At 50.6% G+C, this 26,137-nt stretch overlaps 1 protein-coding gene across 2 annotated transcripts; it reads left to right on the forward strand.

The window, feature by feature from the left end:
- The first annotated feature begins 1,060 nt into the window (after positions 1-1,060).
- HCFC1 (host cell factor C1) lies at positions 1,061-26,105 on the forward strand. Of its 2 annotated transcripts, none has more exons than XM_083482408.1 (26): positions 1,061-2,063; positions 5,176-5,324; positions 5,659-5,819; positions 6,158-6,366; positions 6,559-6,643; positions 6,751-6,857; positions 6,964-7,143; positions 8,823-9,233; positions 10,006-10,166; positions 10,281-10,478; positions 10,821-11,048; positions 11,333-11,437; positions 11,797-12,016; positions 12,211-12,353; positions 12,447-12,585; positions 12,919-13,139; positions 14,391-16,125; positions 16,864-17,030; positions 18,118-18,661; positions 18,865-19,227; positions 19,634-19,758; positions 20,773-20,910; positions 21,063-21,248; positions 21,427-21,724; positions 23,426-23,489; positions 24,622-26,105. In XM_083482408.1, the coding sequence occupies exons 1-26, from the start codon at positions 1,844-1,846 to the stop codon at positions 24,659-24,661; spliced, it is 6,597 nt and encodes a 2,198-aa protein (XP_083338534.1). In that variant the 5' UTR covers positions 1,061-1,843; the 3' UTR covers positions 24,662-26,105. The 2 variants fall into 2 exon arrangements, with proteins under 2 accessions (XP_083338534.1, XP_083338535.1); XM_083482409.1 differs by having other exon boundaries at positions 1,062-1,457.
- Positions 26,106-26,137: the final 32 nt, after the last annotated feature.

A 26,137-nucleotide genomic window follows, 5' to 3' on the forward strand; every position in this document is an offset into this window, starting at 1 on the left:
GCCGGAACCCGGGCGCGACTAATGGTGGGTGGGTGCAGCAGGTGGTTGAGGGGACTGACATGGACCATTAGGCCTCAAAGGGCAGAGCCACGCCATGTATTTAAGCACGCGACCTCCCGCCCAAGGACTCTTGGGAGCTGTAGTTTTCCCGTCACGGTGCGGCTATCCTCGGCCCCCTTAAACTATGAAGTGCTTGGGAGTTGCGGGGTGGAGAGAATGCCACGCGCTTTATATGTGCACTGGACGTGCTTTAAACGTCTGGCGCGGATCCGCTGCATCCGCCATTGGCACCGCGAGCAGAAATTTCTTTTCTCATGGAGCGTTCACGTGCTTATGCAAGATAAGCCCTTCATCTTTATCGAAGATGGCGGCGCCCACAGGGTTGCTATAGGAGAGGGAAGCGTATGGAGCCTCCCTGCAGCATTCGTGGCCGGCGTAAGCAAGGAGGCCAATTGCAGGCAGGAGGAGGGGCAGTTGTTGTTTTCGCCCAAAAAAAGCAAAGAGGGCGGGGCTTCCTGTTCAAAATGGCGACGCCCACATAAACGTTTTATCTAGCTACACAACTTATTGTCAGAAGCGGCTCCGGCGACTCGCGTTAAATTCACAAATTATTATTATTATTAGTTTAAAGTGAGTAAGCGCGGTGAAAATGCGGCGCGCAGTCTCCCGCACAAACGAAGCGAAGCCCGCAAAAGAAAAGAGGCGGAGCCCGAATGTCCACCAAGATGGCGGTGTCCAGGCTGCCCCGCCCCCTCAACATGGCGGCGCCCTGGTGGGAGGGGTTCCGTACGGAGACCTCGCCGTGGCCCCGCCCATCGCCGCCGCCGAGGAAGAGAGACTCCTCACAGGCGCAAGATGGCGGCTCCCAGGGCGGCGTGAAGGCGCCTGGAGCCCGCAGCTTGCCCATCGGTGCCGTACAGCGGGGGTGGATCGAGCGGCCCGTTGCGCCTGGAAGGCGGAGGGAGGGAGGCCTGGCTTAGGGCTCCGGGTCGCGGGGGCAGGCAGGGTCGGAGGGGGAGACGCGGCGGGTGGGGGGGACGAGGGGGAGGCGGCTTCTCCCTCCCTGCGGCCGCCATTTTCCGTCCGGGCAACACAAGATGGCGGCTCCCAGGGCCGGGCTCTGAGCGGGGGCCGGAGGGGGGCGGCAGAGGGGCCCTGCTGCGGGCGGGGTGGAGTAACTGCCCCGCGCGGGGTAGTTCCCTCGGAAGGGCAATTGGTAATAGTTTTTCGAAAGTGGGGCGGCAACTAGGAGGCAGTTTTTGTTTCGGCCCCCACCCCTCTTCCTGCCACACGGGGAGGGCGTTTGCCCCATAGGGAGGCTGCATTCCGGGGGGGCCGCGCCAGGCGATCCGAACTCGAGGAGCGGAGGGTTAGCAGCTCCTCCGCAAAGGGGCGCCTCCGCTCGCTCTCGGGGCAGCAACCTCCCTCCTCCCGCCACATAGGAAAGAAAAGAATAGGTATTTGCTTTTCCAATAGTTTCTTTTTTGTGAGGGTATACATTTCTCAGCATCCCATTTTCACAACTACTCCGAAGTAGTTTGTTGCATTAGTTCCCGCGGTGAGGGTTGTTGTAGCAGTAGTAGTCAAGAGAGGACTTGGGGGGTGTTGTGCCCCATTTAAGGCGGGTGTTTTGACCAACCACCCTGGGAAAAAAGTGAAGCAGCCGTGTCTCCTACTCCCACTCTTACCTCGAAAGAGGTAGAGTGCATGTGGGTTGGAAGAGTGCCCCCCCCCGCTTCTTTTTTAAACCACCTCTAGATAAAAACTGATAGGATTGCCCCTTTGTTGCGCGCTTTTAGAGGACTGATCGCTAGGAAGGAGACTTACTTGGGAAGTGCTTTCCATGGCTGCCGCCTCTGCTATTGTCCCTAGTGGGGGCTCCCCAACAGGTGGCGGGACCACCCCCGGGCTGCTCCAGCCCCGCTGGAAGCGGGTGGTTGGGTGGTCAGGCCCCGTGCCTCGGCCCCGACATGGGCACAGAGCTGTGGCCATCAAGGAGCTGATTGTGGTCTTCGGAGGGGGCAACGAGGGCATCGTGGATGAGTTGCATGTCTATAACACAGGTAAGGGGGGGTGAATGGGCAACAGCGTCTAGGGTGTTCATAGGGTGAGGGCATTACCCCCATTTGTAGCCAAATCATGAAAAGCTTGCCTATAATAGATCCCAGAAAGACTTGTAATTCTCCATGAAAGCACGAAGTAAAAACTCTGATATCTTGTGAAAATGTATGTATTATATGTATGTATAACAACCCACTTTTGTTTTAGGTTTAGGCTGCTAAGATTGCTATATTGTTTAACTCTTGCTCCCCCAAAGCTGCAAGTTGATATAGTAGGTTGTGTGGTAATAGAGGGGGGAGAGCTAGAAGGGTGAAGTAGTTGTAAAGTCCCTCTTGTTCCTTCGCGGTTAAATTTCTTCCAGCCCTTCGGCTGTGATAATTGGCATGTGCTTGAGTCTTCTCGTTGTAGCAGTCTTCCGTTAGGTGGAAATCAAGGGACTTTACATTAGGAACTTTTCTTCCTCTGTGCTGGTGTCCGGAGAGGAGCAATTGAACTTTGGGGGTGCAGGAGGGTGTATCAGGGTATGTTGCCAGGGGAGCTCATCTCCCACTGGCAACATATCTTAAATGGATTATCTTGTTGCAGCCACATGAGCCCCAATCATCAGTCTCAGTGGCACTGGGGAGGCTGCGTGGTCTGGCAAAAACAGAGATGTGCCCCAGCTTGATTGAAAAAGACAAATTCCCGAGAATTGTCTCTCACGAAGCCAGTGCACCCAGCTTAGAGTGCTGCTCAGGGTGCCCTGAGGACACGAAGTGCTTTCCTACTTTCAAGTTAACCCTAGTGTGTTGGAGGTAGCTGTGAGATGTTTCCTGCCTCCTCCCGATGTCAACACCCTGGTTCCCACATGCATTCATGGGGGGGGGGCGCAGCTGGCAGAGAAGCTTTTCTTCCCCAAAGTGCTTGGCGGGAAAAATTCAACTTTCAAATGCTGCAGCTTTTAACCCCTTGTTGTCTGGTATCTTTGCTCAAATACAGAGCGCGCAGCAGTACAGTGCCTCTGAAAGTTGTGGTGGGTTCAGAGCAAATGCTGGAACATTCCACCCTGTAGCCATTTGGGAGGGGTCAAAGACCCTTATCTCCAGTGTCAAGAGCTGGAAACATTTACGCCTCATAGTGTCAGTTGTAGATTGAAGTTTGCTGAAACCCTTCCCAGGGCTGGCTTTAATTCCCACCGCCCCCAGTGAGTGCTAACAGAAAAAGTCACTTTTTGCAAGCAGATTCCCACCCATGATCTACTGTTCCTGTTCTTTATTGGGAGTCTGGGCTCAGGGTGGAGTCTGTTGGCTTCTTCAAACTAAGCTGCATGTGAGCGCATTGTGATGTGGGTTCTGTTTTCCTGCCAAAATGTAAGGATGGGGCAGGTGGGCCTCTGTTGTTCAGAAGCTCCTACTGCTCAGCTAGGGCATTATATATGCATTCTCGGAAGACACAATTGGTGTTCACTCTTTTTTTCCTTTTTTTACAAGGCAGCAAAGGGAGGGGGGGTGAATTCATTTCCCCAGACCCATTGTTCCAGCAGGCTTTCAGCCCAGGTGATATACCAGGATTAGTTTAGGGACATCTAGCCTGCCAGTGTAAGCTTGCAGCGTGATCTGAGTTCTTTAAATTACAAAAATAACAGTAGATTAAGAGGTTAGCTCTAAAGATTACCAAATTGAGTATTAATTGGAAGGGTTTTCTAGAAGTAGTCTTCACCAATGTTTAGATTTTGAACAGTATTAAAGGTTATTTCCTTTTCTGGATCAGAAGGTCCCTATTTAGTCTGAAAGGGTTACCATACCATCATTGCGTCTTCAGCCTAGTTGTTTCCTGCACAGTATGGTGATTCCTCTGTCCCTGATCTATGAGTTATGTAGACTTCCTAGCTTAGAATGCACAATTTGGGATTAGTATGAACATTTTCTCTGCTACAGTGAAGCAGATTTTGACACTTGTGCCTTCATTTGTGTTACTCATATGAAATAGAGAAGAGTCCTCATTTTAAACAAAAAGCAACTTTGGATATTTTGAAACACAGAGATCTGAGTGGAATCTATAACAAGGCTTAAGACATTTTTTTTCCTCTTGAAGGAAGAATTCTTCAAGAAGCTCAGGAAATGCAAAGTGTTTTTCCTTAGCAGAAGTGTTAAATTTAATTTCAAACTTTTTTCAATCCTAGTCATCTCATGCTACTGCTTCTTGTACTGCAAAATCAGTCTTTGCAGGCAAACAAAATGAAAGTGATGTTCGGACACCTTCCTGGAAGCATTGGCTAGTTGTCAAAGCTAGGTGTTAAGAGTGGTGAAGGTGCTGGGTTGGTGTAACCTTCTTTGGGTAGTTCTGGTAGGTCTTCCAGCATAATAAGGTTTTGGTCATTGAGACTAGTTAAGTAGGGTTGCAGCTTAAATTCACTGCAGGAATAAATGTGTGGCCTGAAGCTGCATTGGGTTTGCAAGTGCATGTGGAAGGGAGTCTGTCTCTTCCTCCCGCTTCTAGAGCTGCTGTGACTGGAGTCTTGCAGTGTAAGGAGAGCTGGGCAGGAGGGGTGGGGGCAGCTTCCTGATTGGCAGTTGCCTCTTCTCTCTGATTTGCCTGATAGGCTGCTTCCTCCCGCTCTGCTCACTGTAAACAGTTCCTCTGGCTGGCAGAAGCCTTGTGCTGCCGAGTGCTGCATCCACCAGGAGCACCACTGGGAAGGAATGCCTCCTCCCTTATTTTGACTTCTTTGCTTTTGTGGCCAAGATGTTTAGCTAGTAGAGTACTTCCTTTATTTCATTCTATCCAGACAGAGGTGAAGCCTCTTTGCTGAGAGGTTTTCCTGTTTCTGGGGTGTTTAGTGTAGGGCTTAAATGCCAGTTGAGAGGGCAAGGAAAGGGGTTCTGTTACAAATCATGGCATCCTCAGTCTGGAGACAAGAGAAGCCACTGCTGCAGTGAGTGCATGAAGACAGCTTAGGTCTTCAAACCAAGTGGTAATAGATATCTCATTACATGGTGGATTGGCAGCCAAGAGGGTGGAGAGATGAGCCAGATTCGCACATCTGTGCCTCCGCGGCTCAAGGTCTGAGCCCTGCTTGCATCTGAGCACAGAATTTAAGGCAGCCCTTCTGACTCCCCTCTGCTTGTCTCTTAGCCACAAACCAGTGGTTCATCCCAGCTGTGCGGGGAGACATCCCTCCTGGTTGTGCGGCCTATGGCTTCGTTTGTGACGGAACCCGTCTGCTGGTATTTGGAGGGATGGTGGAGTATGGCAAGTACAGCAACGACCTCTATGAACTTCAGGTGAGTGGCTGCCAGACACAAGACTGTTCTCAGTTCAGGAAGGGGGGTGGTTTGAAAGTTAAGCAAGGGGCTTGCACAGTACTGCTGACACAGTGCTAAGGTGTGGAAGTCAGACCCTGGTCTACCTTTTTGATTCACCCACATTATTTCCTGTAGCTACTGTATTGGGCCACTAGTCTCAGAATCAGCAGAGGGCTACCAAGCTTTAAACTTCCAGAAGTCTCCCTCTGTGCTCCTTTCCTTCCCAGCAACTCTCCCTGCTGCTTAGATGTTCTGCTTTTAAAATAAATCCTGCACTGCTCACTTGCTTTAACCACATGGCACTTTGTTTTAGGCCAGCCGTTGGGAGTGGAAGAGATTGAAAGCCAAGACTCCTAAGAATGGGCCCCCACCCTGCCCACGACTTGGCCATAGCTTCTCATTGGTGGGCAACAAATGCTACCTGTTTGGGGGCTTGGCCAATGACAGCGAAGACCCTAAGAATAACATTCCCAGGTATAGTGTTTGTGTCTTGCCCTGTGTCGTGATCAAGCTGTAGTGCTCCAGGTGCAACGACTTTTTGCCAATTTGGACTGGAGCTTCTCACTTGTATTTCCATAACTGGGACCTATGCAAGGGAACCACTGGTCTTGGGGGTGTTGTTGAATTTGAGCGAATTATTCATTCCCACCTCACTTTTCTTTAATTCTTGAGAAAATATTGCTTGTGCTGTCTACAGGAAGGGGGCTGTAAAGGCCTGGGTAGTGTCTGTGGGTACACAGTTGGGAAGCAAAGAAGAGCCTGGCCTGGCTTTCATTTCTGTTTTTCTGTCTCCGCCCCCACCCCAATTACAGGTACCTGAATGACCTCTATATCTTGGAGCTACGACCAGGCTCTGGTGTGGTAGCCTGGGACATCCCCATCACTTATGGTGTACTGCCTCCGCCACGGGAGTCCCACACTGCTGTGGTGTACACAGAGAAGGACAACAAGAAGTCCAAACTAGTTATATACGGTGGCATGAGTGGTTGTCGTCTTGGTGACCTCTGGACCCTTGACATTGGTAACAGCATCAGGAATGGTTTATTTGCTTTGTTTTAGATTGAGGTGGCGTTTGTGGTACTGACTTAGAAGAGAGTGGGTCTTTTGAGCCCTGACAGGGATGCTAGTTCCAGCCTCAGCATCTTGAAAGGCTGGCAGGCAGGATCAAGCACTGCAGGTGGAGTGATCTCTCTGCTGTGTTTTTCTCCCCCAGAATCTCTAACGTGGAACAAGCCCACCCTGAGTGGGGTGGCTCCCCTCCCACGCAGTCTGCATTCAGCCACAACTATTGGGAACAAGTAAGACCTGTCTCTGACATTCTTTAGCCTGATTTCTCACTGCTTTTGAAAGCCTAATTCCTAGTCCTGTCACAACTTTTGTTCACCATTTCTTCTCTTTGGGACAGGATGTATGTATTTGGAGGCTGGGTACCCCTTGTCATGGATGATGTCAAAGTGGCAACACATGAGAAGGAATGGAAATGCACAAATACCCTGGCCTGCCTCAACCTCGGTATGTGGGAGGGTGTCCTGCACATTCTTTCATTTCCCCCCACCCCTGCCTGTCTCCAGTCCTTTCCTGTCTGATCGCCTCTGTGTGTATTTCTGTCTTTGCACAGACTCTATGGCTTGGGAGCCCATTCTGATGGACACACTAGAGGACAATATTCCACGGGCCAGAGCTGGGCACTGTGCTGTGGCTATCAATACCCGCTTGTACATCTGGAGTGGCCGCGATGGGTACCGCAAAGCTTGGAATAACCAGGTTTGCTGCAAGGATCTATGGTACCTTGAGACAGGTAAGAGGGTTCAACGTAGGGGCAGGGGCATTATAGAACAGGTGGAGATTTTGAGACTGAAGTTCTATGCAAATTGGCAGAAGTAGGCACTGTTGGGGGAATTTCATGTTTGAGTGCTCTCTCCCTCTGCATGTTTACTGTGGGAAGCAGGATTTAATCTTGCCTTGTTCCCAAGAAGCTAACTTTACACATGCAAGGAGCTTCTAATGTAGGGACAACAAACAGGTGGTGTGTATTGTAGTGCCATCTTGCATTCTGGAGTAATAAACATAATTCATCTGCTTGAATTCCCTCCACATGAGAAGTTCTTTGCCTGTGAACAGCTAGCTTTTTAGGAGAAGGTGACTATATTTTGACAAGCTAGTTTTCTGGCGGCGGGGTGCGGGGTGGAGAAGCATTCAGGCATGCTCTTCCTCCATTTGCAGTTGGGCGTGATCTGCAATATTACTTTTCTGAACATGTAGGTGTTGCCTTACTATCAGCATCTCTCTTGATTGTTGAGGATGTGGTGGTTTGCCCTGGTTCCCTCTTGTACTGCTTTACAGGGAGTCTGCAGTATATTTAGTTTGCAGTAGACTGAAAAGACAATCTGAATTTGGCTTCTTACTCTAGCAAACTACATTTAATCTGTACCTAGCACCCAAACAGTGGGCATAGTGACTCCACTCTCACTATTTTCCAGACCCACTGGTAGGTGGGATGAAGGAAGCTTCTGGCAACCTCCCTCCCTGCAAAAGTAGGAATGGAACTCCTCCTTCTTCCTCGGTTGTATGCCATTCTGTTCAGTATGCACATGTCAGGGTTCAGATCTTCTCTTACACTGATATCACACCTTCCCATACCATATCTTTTCCCCTGTAATCATTTCCTGAAGTGCCCCTCCAGCTTTCCCTCCTGTCCCTCAAAATCCCTACAGCAATAAAGAAGGCAGCAGCCCCTCCACACCCACTCCCTTGCACTTTCCTGAGCCTTTGCATGTCCCCTCCACCAGTGGATGCTCCGTGACTCAAGAGAGAATGTGCCATTCCCTTCAGGCACTGCTCCTATGGGGAAAGATCCAGATTACCACATCCCAGCCACTTCTGCCTAGGGGAGAGAGAGTTTTTTCCTCTGCTCTTAAACTAAATCCAATATTTGCCTGGCATTATGTCGGATGTTGTCAACAAATTTTCACCAGTTGCTGCAGAAATGGGAAGGAGAGCTCCATTTCACTCAAAGGAACATTTTCCTGTATCCATAACTATCAACACAGTAGGAGAGGGACCTCTAGCTGGCATTGTTTTCTTTCAGCCTCCTGGTATATGCACTGTTATTCTCCCCCAACTTCCAAATATGTTCACCTGAAAAGGGTCTTAGAATGGGAAAAGGTAAACAAGATTTAGACCATCGAGAGAAGCAAGCCGAGGCAATAATGCTGCTTACATGCTGGTGGCTTTTGTTCATCAGCACCTATGCTGCTGCTGCAAAATAGTCTGGGAAGAGCTAAAAAGAAAATGTTGATGGGCCTGGACTGGTTTGCCCTTGCTTTTAGAGTAGTGCCCAGGAATAAGTGTGTGAAATGGTATTGAATAGCTTTAGAGGAAAGGTTCTCTAAGAAATGTGATGGGATCGAGTTTCCTTTGCAGAGTACCCGCAGTGTCCTCTTCCTAATGCCATCTGTTCTTATTCTTCTGTTCCAGAGAAACCTCCGTCGCCTTCACGGGTGCAGCTGGTTCGTGCCAACACCAATTCCCTGGAAGTGAGCTGGGGCTCTGTCCCAACAGCTGACACTTACCTGTTGCAGCTCCAGAAGTATGACATCCCAGCTGCCACCTCGCCGGCTGCCAATCCTGTGCCCTCAGTGCCTGTCAACCCCCCCAAGAGCCCCGCTCCAGCTGCAGCTGCCCCTGTCCCCACAGTGCAGCCCCTGGCGCAAATGGGCATTACCCTGCTGCCCCAGACCACAGCTGTTGCAGCTGCTGCTGGTGCCGTGGCTGCTGCCGCCGCCGCCGCCCCACCTACCACAACCACCATCCAGGTGCTGCCTACTGTGCCTAGCAGCCCAATGCCTGTGCCTGCCGCTGCCGCTGCCGCCACTCCTCGTCCTCAAGGTAAAGGGAAATCCTAGAGGGCAGCAGGGAGCACAGGACTCTTTATATTTTCAACTAAAACCCCATCCCATCCTTGCCAGGAATAGATATTTTTATGGTGCAAGCAGGCATCTTTGTGAGCACACACTTTCTTCCCATTAACATCTGGTGAAAGAGCCATGCAGCTCCACCCGCAGGGCCCTCTTTACAGTAGCCCCAGGTTTTAGAAAGACCTCCCAAAGGAGGAACAGCAGAACACCTTCAACAAAATTAAAATAACATTTATTTTGTAAGATTATTAGCATGTGCATCTTTGAGCGTAGGGTGTGTTGGTCTAAATATTTTAAATGAAATACATAAGAGCCAAATCCCAGTCTGTATTTGGGGCTTTTAAGTCAATGTCTACCCCCCCCCCAAAGGGAGCTCTCAGAAAAATATCTGAGTATGTTTGCCTAACAGTGAATCACATAAGGGGACATAAGTTGGAAGCGGGAAGGAGCGGAGCTGCGTTGAACAGTGTGTGCTTTTAAGGCCCTCATTTTTGTTTTTAAAATAAGCTTCCAGTTCCCTATTCTTCATTGACGCGTATATATTTCCTCACCAGTTCAAGGGGGAGGACGCTGTTTTTGGGATTTTACTTACTGCACTTGGGGCAAGTGATCAAGGGGAAACGTACACTTTCCATGCCAACTGTCTGCTTTTTGCGAGGGCAGCCAGCTTGAGAACCATCATAGTAACTAGGAATCTAGGACACAAACATGTCTTACTTGGTTTTTGTCCTCTTCCTTGGCAGCTGTCCCAGCTGTGCTGAAGGTGACAGGCCCACAAGCTACTACAGGGACTCCATTGGTGACGGTGCGTTCAGCAGGGCAGGCTGGGAAGGGGCCTGTGACAGTTACTTCACTGCCGGCCGGAGTGCGTATGGTGGTACCCACGCAGAACACTCAAGGGACAGTGAGTATCGCTTAAAAGAATGGGGGGGGGGCTGTGCTGGAAGGAACTAATTCTCTGTCCTAAGACAAGAACTTCAGGACATTAACTTCCTGACACTCTTCTCTATCCTTCCAGGTGATTGGCAGTAGCCCCCAGATGAGTGGCATGGCTGCTCTTGCAGCTGCGGCTGCTGCCACTCAAAAAATTCCACCATCTTCAGCCCCTACAATGCTGAGTGTGCCTGCTGGCACAACCCTAGTTAAGACTGTTGCTGTTTCGCCGGGAACCACCACGCTACCCACCACAGTTAAAGTTGCCTCTTCTCCTGTCATGGTGAGTATCTGCACCATACTCTCTGTTAGGAGGCTGTTTGGCTCATTGCCAGCAACCAGTTTTGCACACAGCAGGTGGCAAGAGGGCAACATCTCCTTGTGCTTTGTGAATGAAACCCTAGATTTCTGCCTCCTGGTTGCCCCTTTTTAAAAAGGGGGGGGGCTTAAGGCAAGGGCAGAGGACCTTTGGTTCCTCCTGCTGTTACTGGATCATCCCTGTCCATTGACCATTCTGACTGGAGCTGATGGGAGTTGTAGTCCAGCAGCATTGGGGGGGGGCACAAGTTTCCCACCCCTGCTCTTAGGGATCTTTGCTTTTCTCATGTTGGCCATGTTGATGCAGGTGAGCAACCCAGCAACCCGCATGCTGAAGACAGCCGCCGCTCAGGTTGGCACCTCGGTATCTTCGTCTACCACCAATACACCTACTCGGCCCATCATCACCGTGCACAAGTCTGGCACTGTCACTGTAGCACAGCAGGCCCAGGTGATGACTACTGTGGTGGGAGGGGTGACCAAGACCATCACATTGGTGAAAAGTCCCATCTCAGTACCTGGAGGCAGTGCATTGGTAAGTATCCAAGTAGCGGGGGCGGGGGGGGGCGGAGCTGAGAGCAGATATATCTTTCAGCCCACTAAACACTCCACTCTAAATGAAAGTAGGCAATTGTACAGGACAGTTCCTTCCTTTAGCATTTGTGAGCTCCTGCTCTCCCTCAGTTCTCTACTGATGAAGGTTTACCAGCTACTTTATTAACCCAGCTTCTCCTCAATAAGAATGAGAAGAGTGGTAAGAGAAAGTCCCTTCATTTTTGGACATGTCAGGAGCAACCCAATCTTGTTTTCTCCTGACAGATTTCCAATTTGGGTAAAGTGATGTCAGTTGTTCAGACTAAACCTGTTCAGACATCAGCTGTGACAGGCCAGGCATCAAGTGGCCCTGTGACCCAGATAATACAGGTAAGAACTTACAACATAGGATTGGTTGCCATATATATCCCCAGCCCAAGAGCACTTTGCTGTACTGTTGATGCTACTTCCAACCACACTTTTAGATGTGCAAACTGAGGCTCACTCATTAATTTTCAACACACTTTTAGGCATATACTTGGAGGGACCGAAAGCAATATTAAGTTATTCTGATTATCACAAATTTTTCCATGGTGGCCTTTGTTACTTGCTTCTTGTGAACAATTTAGGTTCCTGCTCTTCTAGAGCTTCAGGTTTTTTTGTACGGCCTCCCTATTTGTTGAGTGTAAGGATATTGAGATGCTTGTTCTGCGCATCGTTTATTCTCTGTGTTTTCTCTGTTTCTCCAGACCAAAGGGCCCCTGCCTGCTGGCACTATCCTAAAGTTGGTGACCTCAGCAGATGGCAAGCCCACCACAATCATCACCACCTCCCAGGCAGGCGGGACAGGCACCAAGCCCACCATTCTGGGCATCAGCAGTGTCTCTCCAAATACAACGAAGCCTGGCACCACAACCATCATCAAGACCATCCCCATGTCTGCTATTATTACCCAGTCAGGTGCCACAGGTAGGGAGTTGAGTGTGATTATAAGCAGTACTTGCATGGCACTGGCTGGGTGGTGGGTAGCGGAACTAGAAGATGCTGGGAAGTGCAGCAGCCATTGGGATCACTCTTAGGATGGCTTCAAGAGCACTTCAGTGTGTCTGTATCCCAAGGGGTTAAAGCTCCCTCCATGTTACAGCTCTGCCTCTTTTTTCCAGGTGTCACCAGTAGCCCTGGGATCAAGTCTCCCATCACCATCATCACCACAAAAGTGATGACTTCTGGCACTGGGACACCTGCCAAGATCATCACGGCTGTACCCAAGCTGACCACAAGTCACGGGCAGCAGGGTGTAACACAGGTGAATCAGCTAGTTAGATGAGAGGGCACTGAGTGCTGCGTTGTCCTGAGCTGCAACTCGAGTTCTTAACATGTCAAATGTGTGCCTTTCCAGGTGGTACTTAAAGGAGCCCCAGGTCAACCTGGCACTATCCTGCGAACAGTTCCTATGGGTGGAGTGCGGCTTGTCACCCCTGTCACAGTGTCTGCTGTCAAGCCTACTGTCACCACTTTGGTGGTGAAAGGAACTACAGGTGAGTGTGCTGGCCTGGGGGCAGGAGTAATAGGCTGGACACTTAGGCTAATGCATTTGCTGTTCATTATGAAGCCCCAGCAGTTGTGAGGGAAGGTTGCCTGTTAGGTAGAATGCTGGCTACACCTTGGCTTGTGCTTCCTGTAAATTGGTTGCCAGCTGTGTTTTCTTGCTGCTCTACTGCCTATATGTCCCTAGAATAGCAGCCTCATGGGACACTGACCAGGACCCTTGAAACCCATGTTTACTGCTAGGGGTACAGAACGGGTTTCTGACCCATTGAAACCAGCACGCTGTGGAGGATACCAATCACAAACTTTCCGTCTTCTTCTAGGTGTCACAACCTTGGGCACTGTAACTGGCACAGTCTCCACCAGCCTAGCTGGGACTGGGGGACACAATACCAATGCCTCCTTGGCGACACCTATTACCACCTTGGGCACCATCGCCACACTTTCCAGCCAGGTCATCAACCCAGCTGCCATCACAGTCTCAGCAGCACAGACGACCTTGACAGCAGCAGGAGGGCTGAGCACGCCCACCATCACCATGCAGGTATGGAGTGGGTCAGAGGGAACTTCTGGGGAGTTGTTTGCTGATAAATGTGAGGTCCTTATGGCCTCCCAGTAAAACTGGTGAGCCAAGGATAACTTGTGGCGCTTACTATTGTAACAAGATGGTTGCTGGCTAAGGTGGCTTCAAAAGGGGAACAGACGGATTCATAGATTCTCTTGTTGGTTATTAGCTGTGATAGCCAAGTGGAACCTATGCGTGTCACTCAGCTGGTGATAAGGCTTCTGTCTGCAAAATGCAGAGGGAAGCAATTATCAGTCCCTCAACTCTCTGGAGCATATTTATGGAGGTTGGAGAGGCGGGAGGGGGAGTTACTGGAAATTATTTTCTTCCCCATTGTGCTGACAGAAGCCTTCCCTTCAGCTGAACAACACAGTAGGATACAGCCCACTGTGTTCAGTGCAATGTAGTCCTGTAAACCAGTTCCTGGGAACTAAGCAGGGAGAAAACAGTTCTCTTTGGTTTAGTGGCCCTGGGACGAAAGTTCCCTCTGTTCTCATGGCCCCAGTATTTTAATTTACAGCAGCTGTGGTCTAGCAAATACTTGTTGTCCAAGATCTGAAACCCCAAGGTGAGCTTTATGTCAAGTGTGTATGTGTGCATGAGAGAGAGAGACAATATTCTTGTTTATAAAACCCAATAAAACCCTATTGCAGAATTCACTGTCCTTGGGTTATTATAGCCTCCCTGAACACTAGCCTGCTATTATATCTGTAAGGCCAAGCAAGAAGGAAGGCAGACTTTAAGCTCTGCAGCACCTTAACTTGCTTATTTGTGGTGCTGCAGGAAGGATCTGTAGTCTGTCTTCTCCGGGTGGAGGCTTGCAGACCATTGGTCACCTGAACTAGCCTCTTAACAGGTCTCATGTCCACTTTCCCTATGAGCAAGATCAAGGCTGTTATACGGCTTACACAAAATGAGGTGATAGAACTGTGGACTGTAGTGCTTCAGATTCAAGGTGAGTTGGGGAGGTTATATTTTTGATGACTCCCCACAAACTAACTTTTTCTGTCTGTAGAGAAGAGTACTATGTTAAATAGTTCTCCGTTATATACTGAGAAGCATTCAAAAACAAAATTGCCAACTGCATCCTGAGCTGATGTGGTTCCACCATCTCATTCTGAGTAATTTGTAAAATTGTTCTAAGACTTATTTTTTAATGGTGCAGAAAAAGTCCCTGACCGAGGTGTTTATGCTAACGTGTGCGTATTGGTCTCTGCTTATTATCTCTAGCCTGTGTCCCAGCCTACTCAAGTCACCCTGATTACGACACCCAGCGGCGTGGAGGCCCAGCCAGTGCATGACTTGCCCGTCTCTATCTTGGCCTCGCCTACCACGGAGCAGCCCACAGCTACTGTTGCAATTGCTGAATCAGGGCAGGGAGACGCACAGCCAGGCACCGTCACTTTGGTGTGCTCCAATCCGCCATGCGAGACACACGAAACGGGCACCACCAACACAGCCACAACAACTGTAGTGGGCACTTTGGGTGGGCCGACCCAGGTGCAGTTTGTGTGTGAGGGGCAAGAGGGTGGTGGGCTTCAGCCCAATGGGAGAGTCGTGCGGGTATGTTCAAATCCTCCTTGTGAGACCCATGAAACAGGCACCACCAACACTGCCACCACTGTGCGGAGTGCTGGGCAAAAGGTGTGCTCCAACCCACCCTGCGAAACACATGAGACTGGAACTACCAATACAGCCACCACCTCCAGGATTGAGAAGACAACTGCAGATCCGCCATGCCAAACTTTCCAGACTAGTGCCACTAGCACTACCATGACAGTGAAACCCATTGTGGGCACAGGTCAGCTAGTGTGCTCCAACCCACCCTGTGAAACCCATGAGACGGGAACCACCAACACAGCCACCACTGCCACCTCTAACATGGGCCGAGGGCAACCTGATGGTGAGCAGAAAGAACCAACCAACCCCCCATGCCAGACAAAGCAGACTAATACAACCAGCACCACCATGTCTGCAAAAGCAGATGTGCCCACTGAGCAACCATGTGCAGTCCGGATGGTGAGCTTTACTTCAGCTTCTGGTGTGCCCAGCGTTTCCTCTGGCACCACCACCACAGTGCAGGCCAGCGAAAGACTACCAGCCCCCAAAAGCCTACAGTGTGAATCCCATCACACCCACACCACCAATACTGCCACTACAGCTCGGTCTCTGATGGGCCGAGGGCAGCCTGACGGTGAGTGGGTGGGATCCGCCAACCCTCCGTGCCAAACGCAGCAGACCTGTTCCACCAGCACCACCATGTCTGCCAAAGCAGATTTGCCTACAAAGCAGCTGTGCACAGTGCAGATGGCATTGCCCGATTCAGGTTCAACGCTGCCCCCCTCAAGCACACCTTGCGAGACCAGCAAAACGGGCGCCAAGGATTCAGGCCCCCAGGTGTGCTCCAATCCACCTTGCGAGACTCACGAAACGGGCACCACTAACACAGCTACTGTATCCACGTCAAACCAGGGTACTTCACAGCCACTTTGCTCCAACCCACCTTGCGAGACTCACGAAACAGGCACCACCAACACATCTACAACAGCCACTTCCAGCATGGGCGTAGGGCAGCAAGTGTGCTCCAACCCTCCTTGCGAGACTCATGAGACTGGCACCACCAACACAGCAACCACCACAACATCAAACATGGGCGCAGGGCAGGGTGAAGGTGCTGGGCAAACTCCTGCTGCTCCACCCTGCGAAACACAGCAGACGAGCTCCACCAGTACTACTATGACGTCCAGCACCGGAGGTGATGGCACCCACATTTCCAGCTCAACCTCTTTGCCGGTGGGGGGCTCTGAATCAGGAAAAGCCCCTGAGGGAGAAAGTCCAGGTACTGAAGGATTACCGCTTCAGAACCCAACCGCCAGGGTGTGCTCAAATCCTCCTTGTGAGACCCACGAGACTGGAACGACCCACACAGCCACCACTGTCACCTCCTCCATGGGGGCCAATCAAGGTAAGATCAGGCAGGAGAGGAACTCTGGAGAGGCACCTGCTCCCATCTTGCATTTGGATGCCTTGGGCCAGTGGCGTTCAGGTGGGGGGACGGACCCTGGGGATCTCTGGAAGCTTTACATTGTGACACCTTATGGTGTCAGAGTAACCAGGAGCACTGCTTGGGTCCCTGTGTCATTTGCCCTAACTTTATACATTCAGTTTTCCTCAATCAAGTACCTCTTCTTGCTTGAGCAGGACTGGGCTCCTTGCACCACCTTTGGCATCCTTGTTTTCATGCAGTCAGTGAAATAAGTTCTGCATCTCTAAAGAGCAGCTGTTTTGAAAACTTTTGTCAGGGACTCAGGGGGGAAATAGTAATGGCAGGCTTCTCTTCTTCAGAAGAGTGTTGGGCTTACCCCAGGTCACATTCTCAGCTCACAGAATAATGCTTAGTCTATAGACTTGCTCAGTGCCTTGGAGAAACAGCATGTGTATTTTTCTAACTGCCCTGAAATTCTTTGCAACACACATAGAAATCATTGGCAGACAAGTTCATGGAAAATGTGCTTTCAGAATTCAGAGGTCTGCGAAAAATGCTCTGGAGGACACCAGCTTTGATGCAAGTTTGGCTGCCTTATCGGTTCTTCTTCTATAGGAACCTAAGTCTTGGTTTACTGCTGTCTGGAGAACATGAACAGGCAAATGGAATCTAAAGTTGTGGCTTTGCTCTCATTGCATAACCATTTCCTCTTTGCAGACCAGCCACCTGCCACCAATGGCCAACAGGGGGAACCTGAGTCAACCGTGACTGAGAGCCCAGCTGCCAGTAGCCCCAGTACTGTTACAACCACCGTTGCCTCCACACTGCCCAGGGCTGTCACCACCGTGACACAGTCAACCCCCCCGCCAGGACCCTCTGTGCCGGTAAGAACCACGGAACGAGAACTGGGCTTGAAATAAAACTTGTTCTTCCACCCTCATCTATTCCATGGGATATGCCAGAAGTTGAGGCTCTAAGGCCCACAGCGGGCTTCGAGGGAGGGAGGTACTTCCAACACTGACCAAAGAGCCGTCCTCATCTGGCTCTAAACTAGCTGGGCTCACAAGGGAGTGGTCACTAGGGCAGAGCATGGAGGAGAGAGTCGCCTTTTTATTCCTGCTTCTCCTCTCCTCATTGCTCATATGCTCACCTGCTAATACTTTATACGCAGCAATACAAATGGAGTTTAGAGAAACATTTGTTTATTCGGCCTGTTGGCAGTGGCCATTGAGAAGCGCAGCAGTAGCAGCACAGTTCCTCCTTGGAGCCTGCCTTGAACCTTGTCTCCCAGTGCATCATTTTCTGATCCTAGAGTTGCCCCTAGGTGGTTTGCTGATCCAGTCCCTGATCTTTCTCTCAGTTTGAACTCAAAATGAAGAGGAATGTGGGGAACTCAGCTTTAATTCCTGCTGCTTCCTTTATTTTTTATCCTTCTACATGTTACATTTGTGTGAGAACAACTTAATATCCTGCAAAGCTCCATTTCTGGCTCCTCGTAACAATACACTCTACCCCAAATGCATGCCAAAAGATCCTTAAGGGGTACCAGCATTCATTCCTCAAAAGCAAGACAAATAAAATGAGAAAGAAATACATACCAGAGAACAGGGAGCTGAAATGCCTGGTTGCGACTGTTAAACAGAAATGCTGTGCTTGGGGCCTTTTAGGGACAAGTGATAGAATGGCTGGCTCCATCTTGCTCTGCTTCTAACCTTCCCAAAAGCATTTGGTTGACTAAGCTACAAAGTTCTGGGCCAGATGGACCTTCAGTCTGATCCAGCATAAGCAATTCTGCCTTAATGTTGCAAGTTGCCTAAAAGCTGCTAGCAAACCTTGTGAGGCGGAGACAGACTCAGTAAAGAAATTCTCCAAAGACGATGCCAAGCTTGCCTTTCCATCGCCCAGCCTTCTGATGCCAGGTCCAGCATGCCCAGCATCTAGGCTGCTAATACCATCTCCTACTTGTTGCAGAACATTTCTTCTTTGGCTGATACTCCTGCGGAGGAGGCCAGTCCCCCTGCTGAGACACCAGCTGCCACCAGTACAGATGCCCTTACAGGAGCCTCTGAACCACTCCAGCCTCCTGCAGAGATGCAGGCAGCAGCGTCTGAGCCCCAGGAGCAAATCCACGCTGCACCGACAGCAGGCACCCCACCAGCTGAAGCTGCTCCCCAGCCAGAGCTCCCAGCGCCCGTGGTGGAGGCACCACCAGCACCAGCAGCTCCTGCCCGGGAGCCTGTCACCATGGTGGTGGTGCCTCAGGTGACCCCTGCTGCTGCTCCTGCTCCACCTCCAGCACCAGCACCACCTTCAGAAGTAGAACAGTTGGCACTGCCCCAGGAGTTGATGGCCGAGAGCCAGGCAGGCACCACCACACTCATGGTGACAGGGTTGACGCCGGAGGAGCTGGCAGTGACTGCAGCTGCAGAGGCGGCTGCCCAAGCTGCTGCTACCGAAGAGGCCCAAGCCCTGGCCATACAAGCAGTTTTGCAAGCTGCCCAGCAGGCTGTAATGGGTGAGTGATCTCCTCTCTCTTCTGGTTGGCCCTGGGGTTATTGGGCAGGGAGTGTCCCGCTTGCAGTCATCCCTACATATTTATTCACCCAGCTGAGGTGGGGCACAGCCTCCTGCCCCTCCCTTCTGCTTTGCGTTAGCGGAGCATATATCTTTCCTGCAACCTTGTTCTGCCTCCAATTCCATCCTCTGGCATTTTTGCAGGTCCTGGAGAGGCCATGGATACATCTGAAGCAGCGGCAACCCAAGCGGAGCTCGGCCACTTGGCCTCGGAGAGCCCTGAGGGCCAGGCCACCGCCATCCCCATTGTGCTCACCCAGCAAGAACTGGCTGCCCTCGTGCAGCAGCAGCACCAGCTTCAGGAAGCTCAGGCGGCGGCAGTAGCGGCAGCCGCGGCGGCAGCTCAGCAACAGCCACCTCAGCACCCGCTGCCTTCCCACTTGCCCACAGAAGCCCTGGCCCCTGCTGACAGCCTCAACGACCCTGCCAGTGAGAGCAACGGCCTCAACGAGTTGGCTAGTGCAGTTACGAGTACAGTTGGGCTGTTACCCCCTACGCCCACAGAGAGTAAGTAGTGCCATACGTGTCCTGTAGAGTGGGGGCGCTCCGCCTTCTGGTGGCAGGAGGCTGTGGACTGCTGCTTGATGTGGGGGGTGATCTCACACCCAACCTTTCCCTAAGCTGATGGCCTCCAAAGATGTCCCATCAGGCCTCACCCTTGGCTGCAGTGGTTGGGGCTGGTGGGAATCCAGCTTCCTCTGGAGGGCTCCAGGTGGGCGGAGACTAGTGCTTAGGATACCCTCCGCCCTTTTTCAGTCTCGGTGGTGTGGGTCTCTTGGTTAAGGTGGGATTAGGTTTTGGAACTTGTACTTTACTCTCCAGCTCTAATGGTGGAGAGATGCTTTGGAGGACAAATGATCAAGGTCTGAAATTTTCATTATTGTCTTCTCTGAACATGATTTTCCTCTTCCAGGCCTTGCTCCCTCTAATACTTTTGTGGCACCACAGCCAGTGGTGGCAGCGGCGGCCAGCCCAGCAAAGCTGCAGGCGGCAGCTGCTCTGACTGAGGTTGCCAATGGGATTGAAGCAGCGCCAGTGGTAAGCTAAGGAGGGTCTAGAGGGGGAGAGATTGGGGGGGGGTAGAGAGATACTGGTTTCTCCATCTGAGGGTGACCAAGGCATCCAGTAGGATAGGATGGTTTATGTCCCCCATTGCCTGGGAAGACGTGTGAAAGGCTTTGGGCTCAGCGGGTCCTGCAGTCACTTCATCAGTTCTTTTCCTGCCTTTGGCCAGGGCAGAAGGGTTTCTGAGCAACTCCTTCTCTGTTGTTGCTTTTTTCTCTCCTCCTGCTTTCACAGAATACTATGCTGTATGCTCCTAGTGGCATTTTGCAGCCTCAGCTTGCATTAACAGGTGGTGGCCCCACAATCTGTCAGATGTGGCCTGCGAATAATTGGCCACTTTTTCATTTGGCCCGCTGGACAAAAGTGGTTCCCTACCCCTGCATTTGCAAGATGGATTCCTTCGCCTTTACAGATGCATCTTTTGGCACAAGCATGCTATAGGTTCTACTGCAGCAGATGCCATCCACAGCTCAAATTTCTCCCCAATTCCCTCCTAGAATAGGATAGCTTAGACAAATCCCATTTTATTGGATGCCTTTGTCATTCCAGGAAGAAAAGGGAACTTAGAGTGCTCACTGTGAAGTTTCTAGTCAGATTAATAAGGCATCCAAGCCATATTCTATATGAAATGCACTATACATTTTCAAACTCACAAGTCAATGTACCTTAGTCCTTCAGCTAGTGCCAGGGCCTTCCAGAAGTCCCTTTGCCCTTTTTCTGCTTTTTCTCTATGGTTTTTGCCTCAAAAGGGAGACAGTTTCAGCATTCTGCCTGTCTAAGGCTTGGCAGCAGATGGGAAGAGGAGCCTTGGGGATGGTTACTGAGCTAAAATCTAATTGTGCAGCTTCCCTGCCTTCCAAGGCAGTTGGGAGATATAACCCAATCCTTACCTCAGTCACCCCAGACAAGAAAGAAGCCTCACAGAGAGTATTGAAAGTTCTTTTCCAGCTTTCCAGAACTCACCCTCTGTTCTCCCACCCTGTTTAGAAACCAGAACCTCCCACTCAGCCTCCAAAGGTGGTTGTGAAGAAGGAGAATCAGTGGTTTGATGTGGGTGTTGTTAAAGCAACCAACATGATGGTGACACACTACTTCCTGCCTCCTGATGATGCGCCTGCCACAGAAGTGAGTGACCTTCACCTATCTTTTGCTTTCTTCTAATGATGCACATAGTTTGAAAATTCAAATCTTTGCTGCCATCATGTCTCTCATCCTTTGTTCCTACAACCATCAAGGTGGTCCTACGTCCCCTTCTCACTGTTCTCTGCTCCCTGCAGGATGACTCGGGCACCATACCCGATTATTCTCAACTCAAGAAGCAGGAACTGCAGCCTGGTACTGCTTATAAATTCCGTGTGGCAGGAATCAATGCCTGTGGCCGGGGTCCTTTTAGTGAAATTTCAGCATTCAAGACGTGTCTGCCTGGCTTCCCTGGAGCACCGTGCGCCATTAAAATCAGCAAGGTCAGTGCTCTTTCATTCTGCCAGTCACCTGCTATATCAGCTTCTTGTTCTGGGGTAGCAGGGGCGACCTTTGTTGCTTCTCCTGTTTAGCTAATGCCTCTACCCCAGTGTGGCCGCTGGGAGCCAACTGTCCAAATCCTCAATCTATCTGTTGTGTGTGTGTGTGTATCTTTCTCAGAGTCCAGATGGAGCCCATTTGACTTGGGAGCCCCCTTCTGTCACCTCTGGGAAGATCACGGAGTACTCTGTGTACCTGGCCATTCAGAGTGCCCAGGCAGGCGAACCGAAGAGTGCAGCCCCCGCTCAACTGGCCTTCATGCGAGTTTATTGTGGGCCCAGCCCCTCATGCCTGGTGCAATCAGCTAGTCTCTCCAATGCCCATATAGACTACACAACCAAGCCTGCCATCATCTTCCGCATTGCTGCCCGCAACGAGAAGGGCTACGGCCCTGCCACACAAGTCCGGTGGCTGCAAGGTGAGTGAGTGCTGTGATAGGAATTTGGGGAAGGGCTTCAGAAAGCATCTAGCCTGTTATCTTGTTTCTTCATGGAGAGGTGGTAAGGCAGTTTCTCTTAAATGTATCCCCATCTACAGAAGAAGGAACAATGAATTACCAGGACCCATTGGTCTCTTTCAGTGTATACAGTTGTACCTTGGAAGTCAAACAGAATCCATTCTGGAAGTTTGTTTGACTTGAAATGTTTGACTTCCAAAGCACGGCTTCTGATTGGCTGCAGGAAGCACCTGCAGCCAACCGGAAGCTGTGGAAGACCCACCAGACATTCAGTTTCCAAAAGAACGTTCAAAAATCTGAACACTCGCTTCCAGTTTTCAATCATTCGGGAGTCGAAACGTTCGACTCCCAAGGCATTTGGAAGCCAAGGTACGACTGTATATATGTACTATTATGCAAATGAAATATATCTGCATTTTATCTCAGGTTGAGTATTTTTGCTGAGATGTTAGGGGGCATGAGAGTTTAGTGGTTAGTTTAAAAGGGACAGAAGGGTTTTGCAGAATTCCCACCACCACTGCACTGTATTGGCTTCAATTGATTACCACCAGTGTGGCTGAGAGATATTCCTAAGGATGTGTGGGTGGGTGTTAAAAAAAGATCCCAGAGTCCTCAGGTATATGGCCTATGTTCCACATTCTGTTGTAAATGCATGACATATATAACCCAACATCTAGTGAGCAGTTTCCTCCTAGCTTGGGAGTCTTAAGGGCAGCTCAAGAAGTGCCACTTCAGACTGGGAAATCTAGATTGTAAACTGCTTGAGGCAGGACCTGTTGTTTTGCCACTTACTATGTGAAAGCTCAGCAGTCGAGTCCCAGGTTCCGTGCTTAGCATCACCAGTTAAAAACAGGGTTTTGGGTAGCAGGTGGCTTGAAGGGCCTCTGCCTGAGACACTGGGAAGCCACTGCCTGGCAAAATAGACAAGACTGGCCTGGGTGGGCAGTCTGACATGTGGGATATGTACAAAGTTAGACTCTATATAAAATGTTACGTTGTGGAACACGTTCCACTACATTGGTTGAACTGAGGCCAAGAATACTTATCAGTTGAGAGGATGGGGGGGGGGGAATCATTTGGGACCCGTAATGGAAAGGATTACTCACCATTGCATATTTCTGCCTATTGGGATGTTAAATTAGTCCTTTCTGAGGTTAGGTGATTCTTGGGGTTGGCCAACTAAAGGGTTGCAGACCAACTCCAGCCTGCAATATAACCTTACTGGACCGCATTCTCCCGCCCCCAAGACTCTGCCAACCCATGAATTGAGGTTTGGGCAGACATTTTTGTCCCCCATTTCTCTTGTAATTCATCACATGTTTTGAGAATGGTTAAGCACATTTGTTGGCAAGTCACACTGGGTGGTGTTCATAGTATTGGCCAAGACAGCTCACGCTTTATAACTGTATAAAGTCCCTTCTTCTTTGGTATGCTGCAACATGGCTATGGATAATGGTCAGTTGTGAGGAGGTCTGTTGATGGCATAGCTAACCTCCAGCTTGTCTCAGGAGAATAGGGCTGCCCTCTGGACTAATAATCTCTGGCTATTTGCTGTGTGCAAGTACCTGAGCTGGAATCTGGTACCCAAGTTTGCTGTGTGCTCTGGCTCTCTGGATAGGGACTTGCACCTCCAGTATATGCAGCACATTCTTTTCTTCACAGAATCCAGTAAGGATGGCTCCATGATAAAACCAGCCAACAAGCGGCCGCTGTCCTCTCCCGACCTGTGAGTATTTCCTAGTGGAAAGTCATGCAGTGTTTGTGTTTCAGGTCAAAGTGGGAGAGGGGAAGGAATGCGTACAGAAAGGGACATCTGGAGTCTGTGGGTCCAATCAAGTTCCTATTTCTTAACCCAGTTGGTCCAAGTTCCTTTCCTGTGTGCTGTGAATGGGCAGAGCCTGGGTGTATGGGGTGCTAGGGGAAGGGTCGTACCTCTGATAGGGGCCAAATCATGCTCCTTCCGGGGTAGTTTGTTCACCTTTGGTCCTCACTCTGCAATCACCTGTGGCTTCTAGAAGCTGTCAGCATGAGACAGTGGCCACACCCCAGGAACTGCTTCGACTGGCCAACTAAATCAGGTGAGGGTAGTCGATGGGTCTCAAATCCTCAGTGAGTCAGGGACTTTCCCTGCATGCGAAGACAGGCTCCGGTGGATTGAGCAGATGAGCACTAGTGGGTCCAACAGTCAAGAAGGCGGTTTTTGCACGTGCTGTAGAGAGACGTGAGGGGTAGATGGGGCTTGTCCACCTTGGAAGGGAGCCCATATAGGAGAAGGAAAACTTTGTGGAATATATTTGGGAGAAGAAAAGGCTAAGGAGCAAACCCTGTACAAATCTGGAGTAGAGTCCCCAAGACGGTTGGATGGTGCTTGTACACTTCCTTCCGGCAATTCCTGCAGCCAAGCTGGTGCTCTGCTTTCCTTTGGACCATATCAGTGAGGCCAAGAGGGGGGTCTTGTCCTCTGGGCAGCCCAGGACCTCCGTACTTAATGGCCAGGCTTGCACCCTGAGGAAGTCACTTTAGTGCTGCTAGTGCAGCGGTGTGGCTTCACCCCTGGAGGCACACTCCATTGTCTTTCGAGACAGGTGGACACCAACAGCAACAAATGGACAGAGCCTATCATGAAGGATATTTTTAGGTGGGAGGGCACCACAAGATGGGATCCTTGCCAAGTGGAAATGCTTCTTCCTGGAACGGTTCTGCATAGGCAATCCAGGGTGAGAGAGATTCACTTTTGAGTGAGAGTGAGCACGCGTACCTATGCAGATGTGGATTTAGGGATTGATCTCTGAATCTGTGCATCAGGCCTAGCCTAGTATTTGGCTCATGAGCCCAACACATTTCTTTTCCTCTTTCAGGAAAACCGCTCCAAAGAAGCCCAAAGCAGATGGGCAGTGAAGGGCATCCCCTGCTGTCCCCTCTTCCTGCCTGCTCCACAGCCTCCACCTGAACCCCCAGCCAGTCAGCCGCCCCTTTGTGTGGAGGAAGATGGAACCGCTGAAAGCACATTTCATACACCACGGGGCTGGACTCTTGGGGCGGAGGACGCAGAGGCTCAAGTGAGGGAGCCCCAAGCAGGGGCCATCGCTGTGCCATGCCATGCTATGCCATGCCATGCCCCAGCCTCGGGAGGGGGAAGAAGGACTGGAGTTCCTCCCCTGCCCCCTGCTGCTGCCCCATTTAACATGGACGCTGATGTTAGGGGTGGGTTTGGAGGGGGGAATTGTTATGGGGGGAGGGGGGCTGTTGGGTTTTTTACAAGTTGCAGTTACAGGAATGAAGTTCTTTTTGTATACCCCAGCATCCTGTGTCTTGGGGGTGGGAGGGTTATTCTCCCTGCCTCCATTTCTTGCCTCTGTACAGACCCTCTCCCTCAGTTTAGTTTTTAGTGTCTGCGTTGGTAATGGAGAGAGAGGAGTCTCTGCTGTTTGGGGAGGGAGGGAGGGGCGGGAGGTGGTTGGACCACCAATGCAGCTACTTTTGGGGGTGGGTGGGGGGATGCAGCTCATTCTACAACAGCTGTTCAGATGCTCAGCCCAGGGCGCTTGTGGCTTCAACCCACCCCCTCTTCTCCACACATGCAGCAATTCCTCTAACAGCACAAGCTGATTTTTCCCTCTGCTCTTCCCTCTCCAGACCACAAGGCGGCATGTCTAGGCAAAAATGCATTGCCATTCCTCTCCATCATTTTATATAAAACCCTTTTTTAGGGGGGAGGGGAAGACATCTTGGAGGGATGGAGTCTGACCCCACAAGGTCAGGGTGATAAGCTAGGAACAAGACTGCGGGACAATACTTTTGCCTGTTGAAGTACAGCTTTCCCTCTGGCTGGGGCAGGGATCTAGGTTCCCTCCCACTCCAGAGGAATATGTACACCCCCTCCACTCGCTGCCTCTCTGGACATTCCACAGAGGGGAAGGGAGAAGAGCAGTCAGGGCTTATTCTTCAGAGATGGTGGGGAATAGGCTATAAAATGAAAAGCAAACAGCTGCACTGACTGCTATGTCCTACCTCTCCGTTGTCAAAGAGATTTGGCAGGTAAAGCAGGCCCCCTCCAAAAAATAGCAAACAAACCCAGGAGCAGACCCCCTTCCCCACCAACTTGCTCTGTGCCCTGGTCTTTTGTATTATAATGTATTTCGCTGTGTCCCCTTCCTGTTCAGACCCTAAGATTCTTCCTACCCTACTCTCCTACCCCATTTATTTTCCTTTGAGACAGGAACAGTCCTCCTAGGAGTTCCCCATGGCTGTCCACCCCTCCGCTCCCCCTCACCCTAGTGCTGCGTATCTGTCGTTTTTGTGCTATTTTGAACAATTAAAGACCTCCTTTTTTTGGAAACCAGGTTCTGTCTGTGAAACTAGATCTTTCCCTCA

This window comes from Podarcis liolepis, assembly GCF_965112155.1.
Source record: "Podarcis liolepis genome assembly, chromosome: 17".
Lineage (NCBI taxonomy): Eukaryota > Metazoa > Chordata > Lepidosauria > Squamata > Lacertidae > Podarcis > Podarcis liolepis.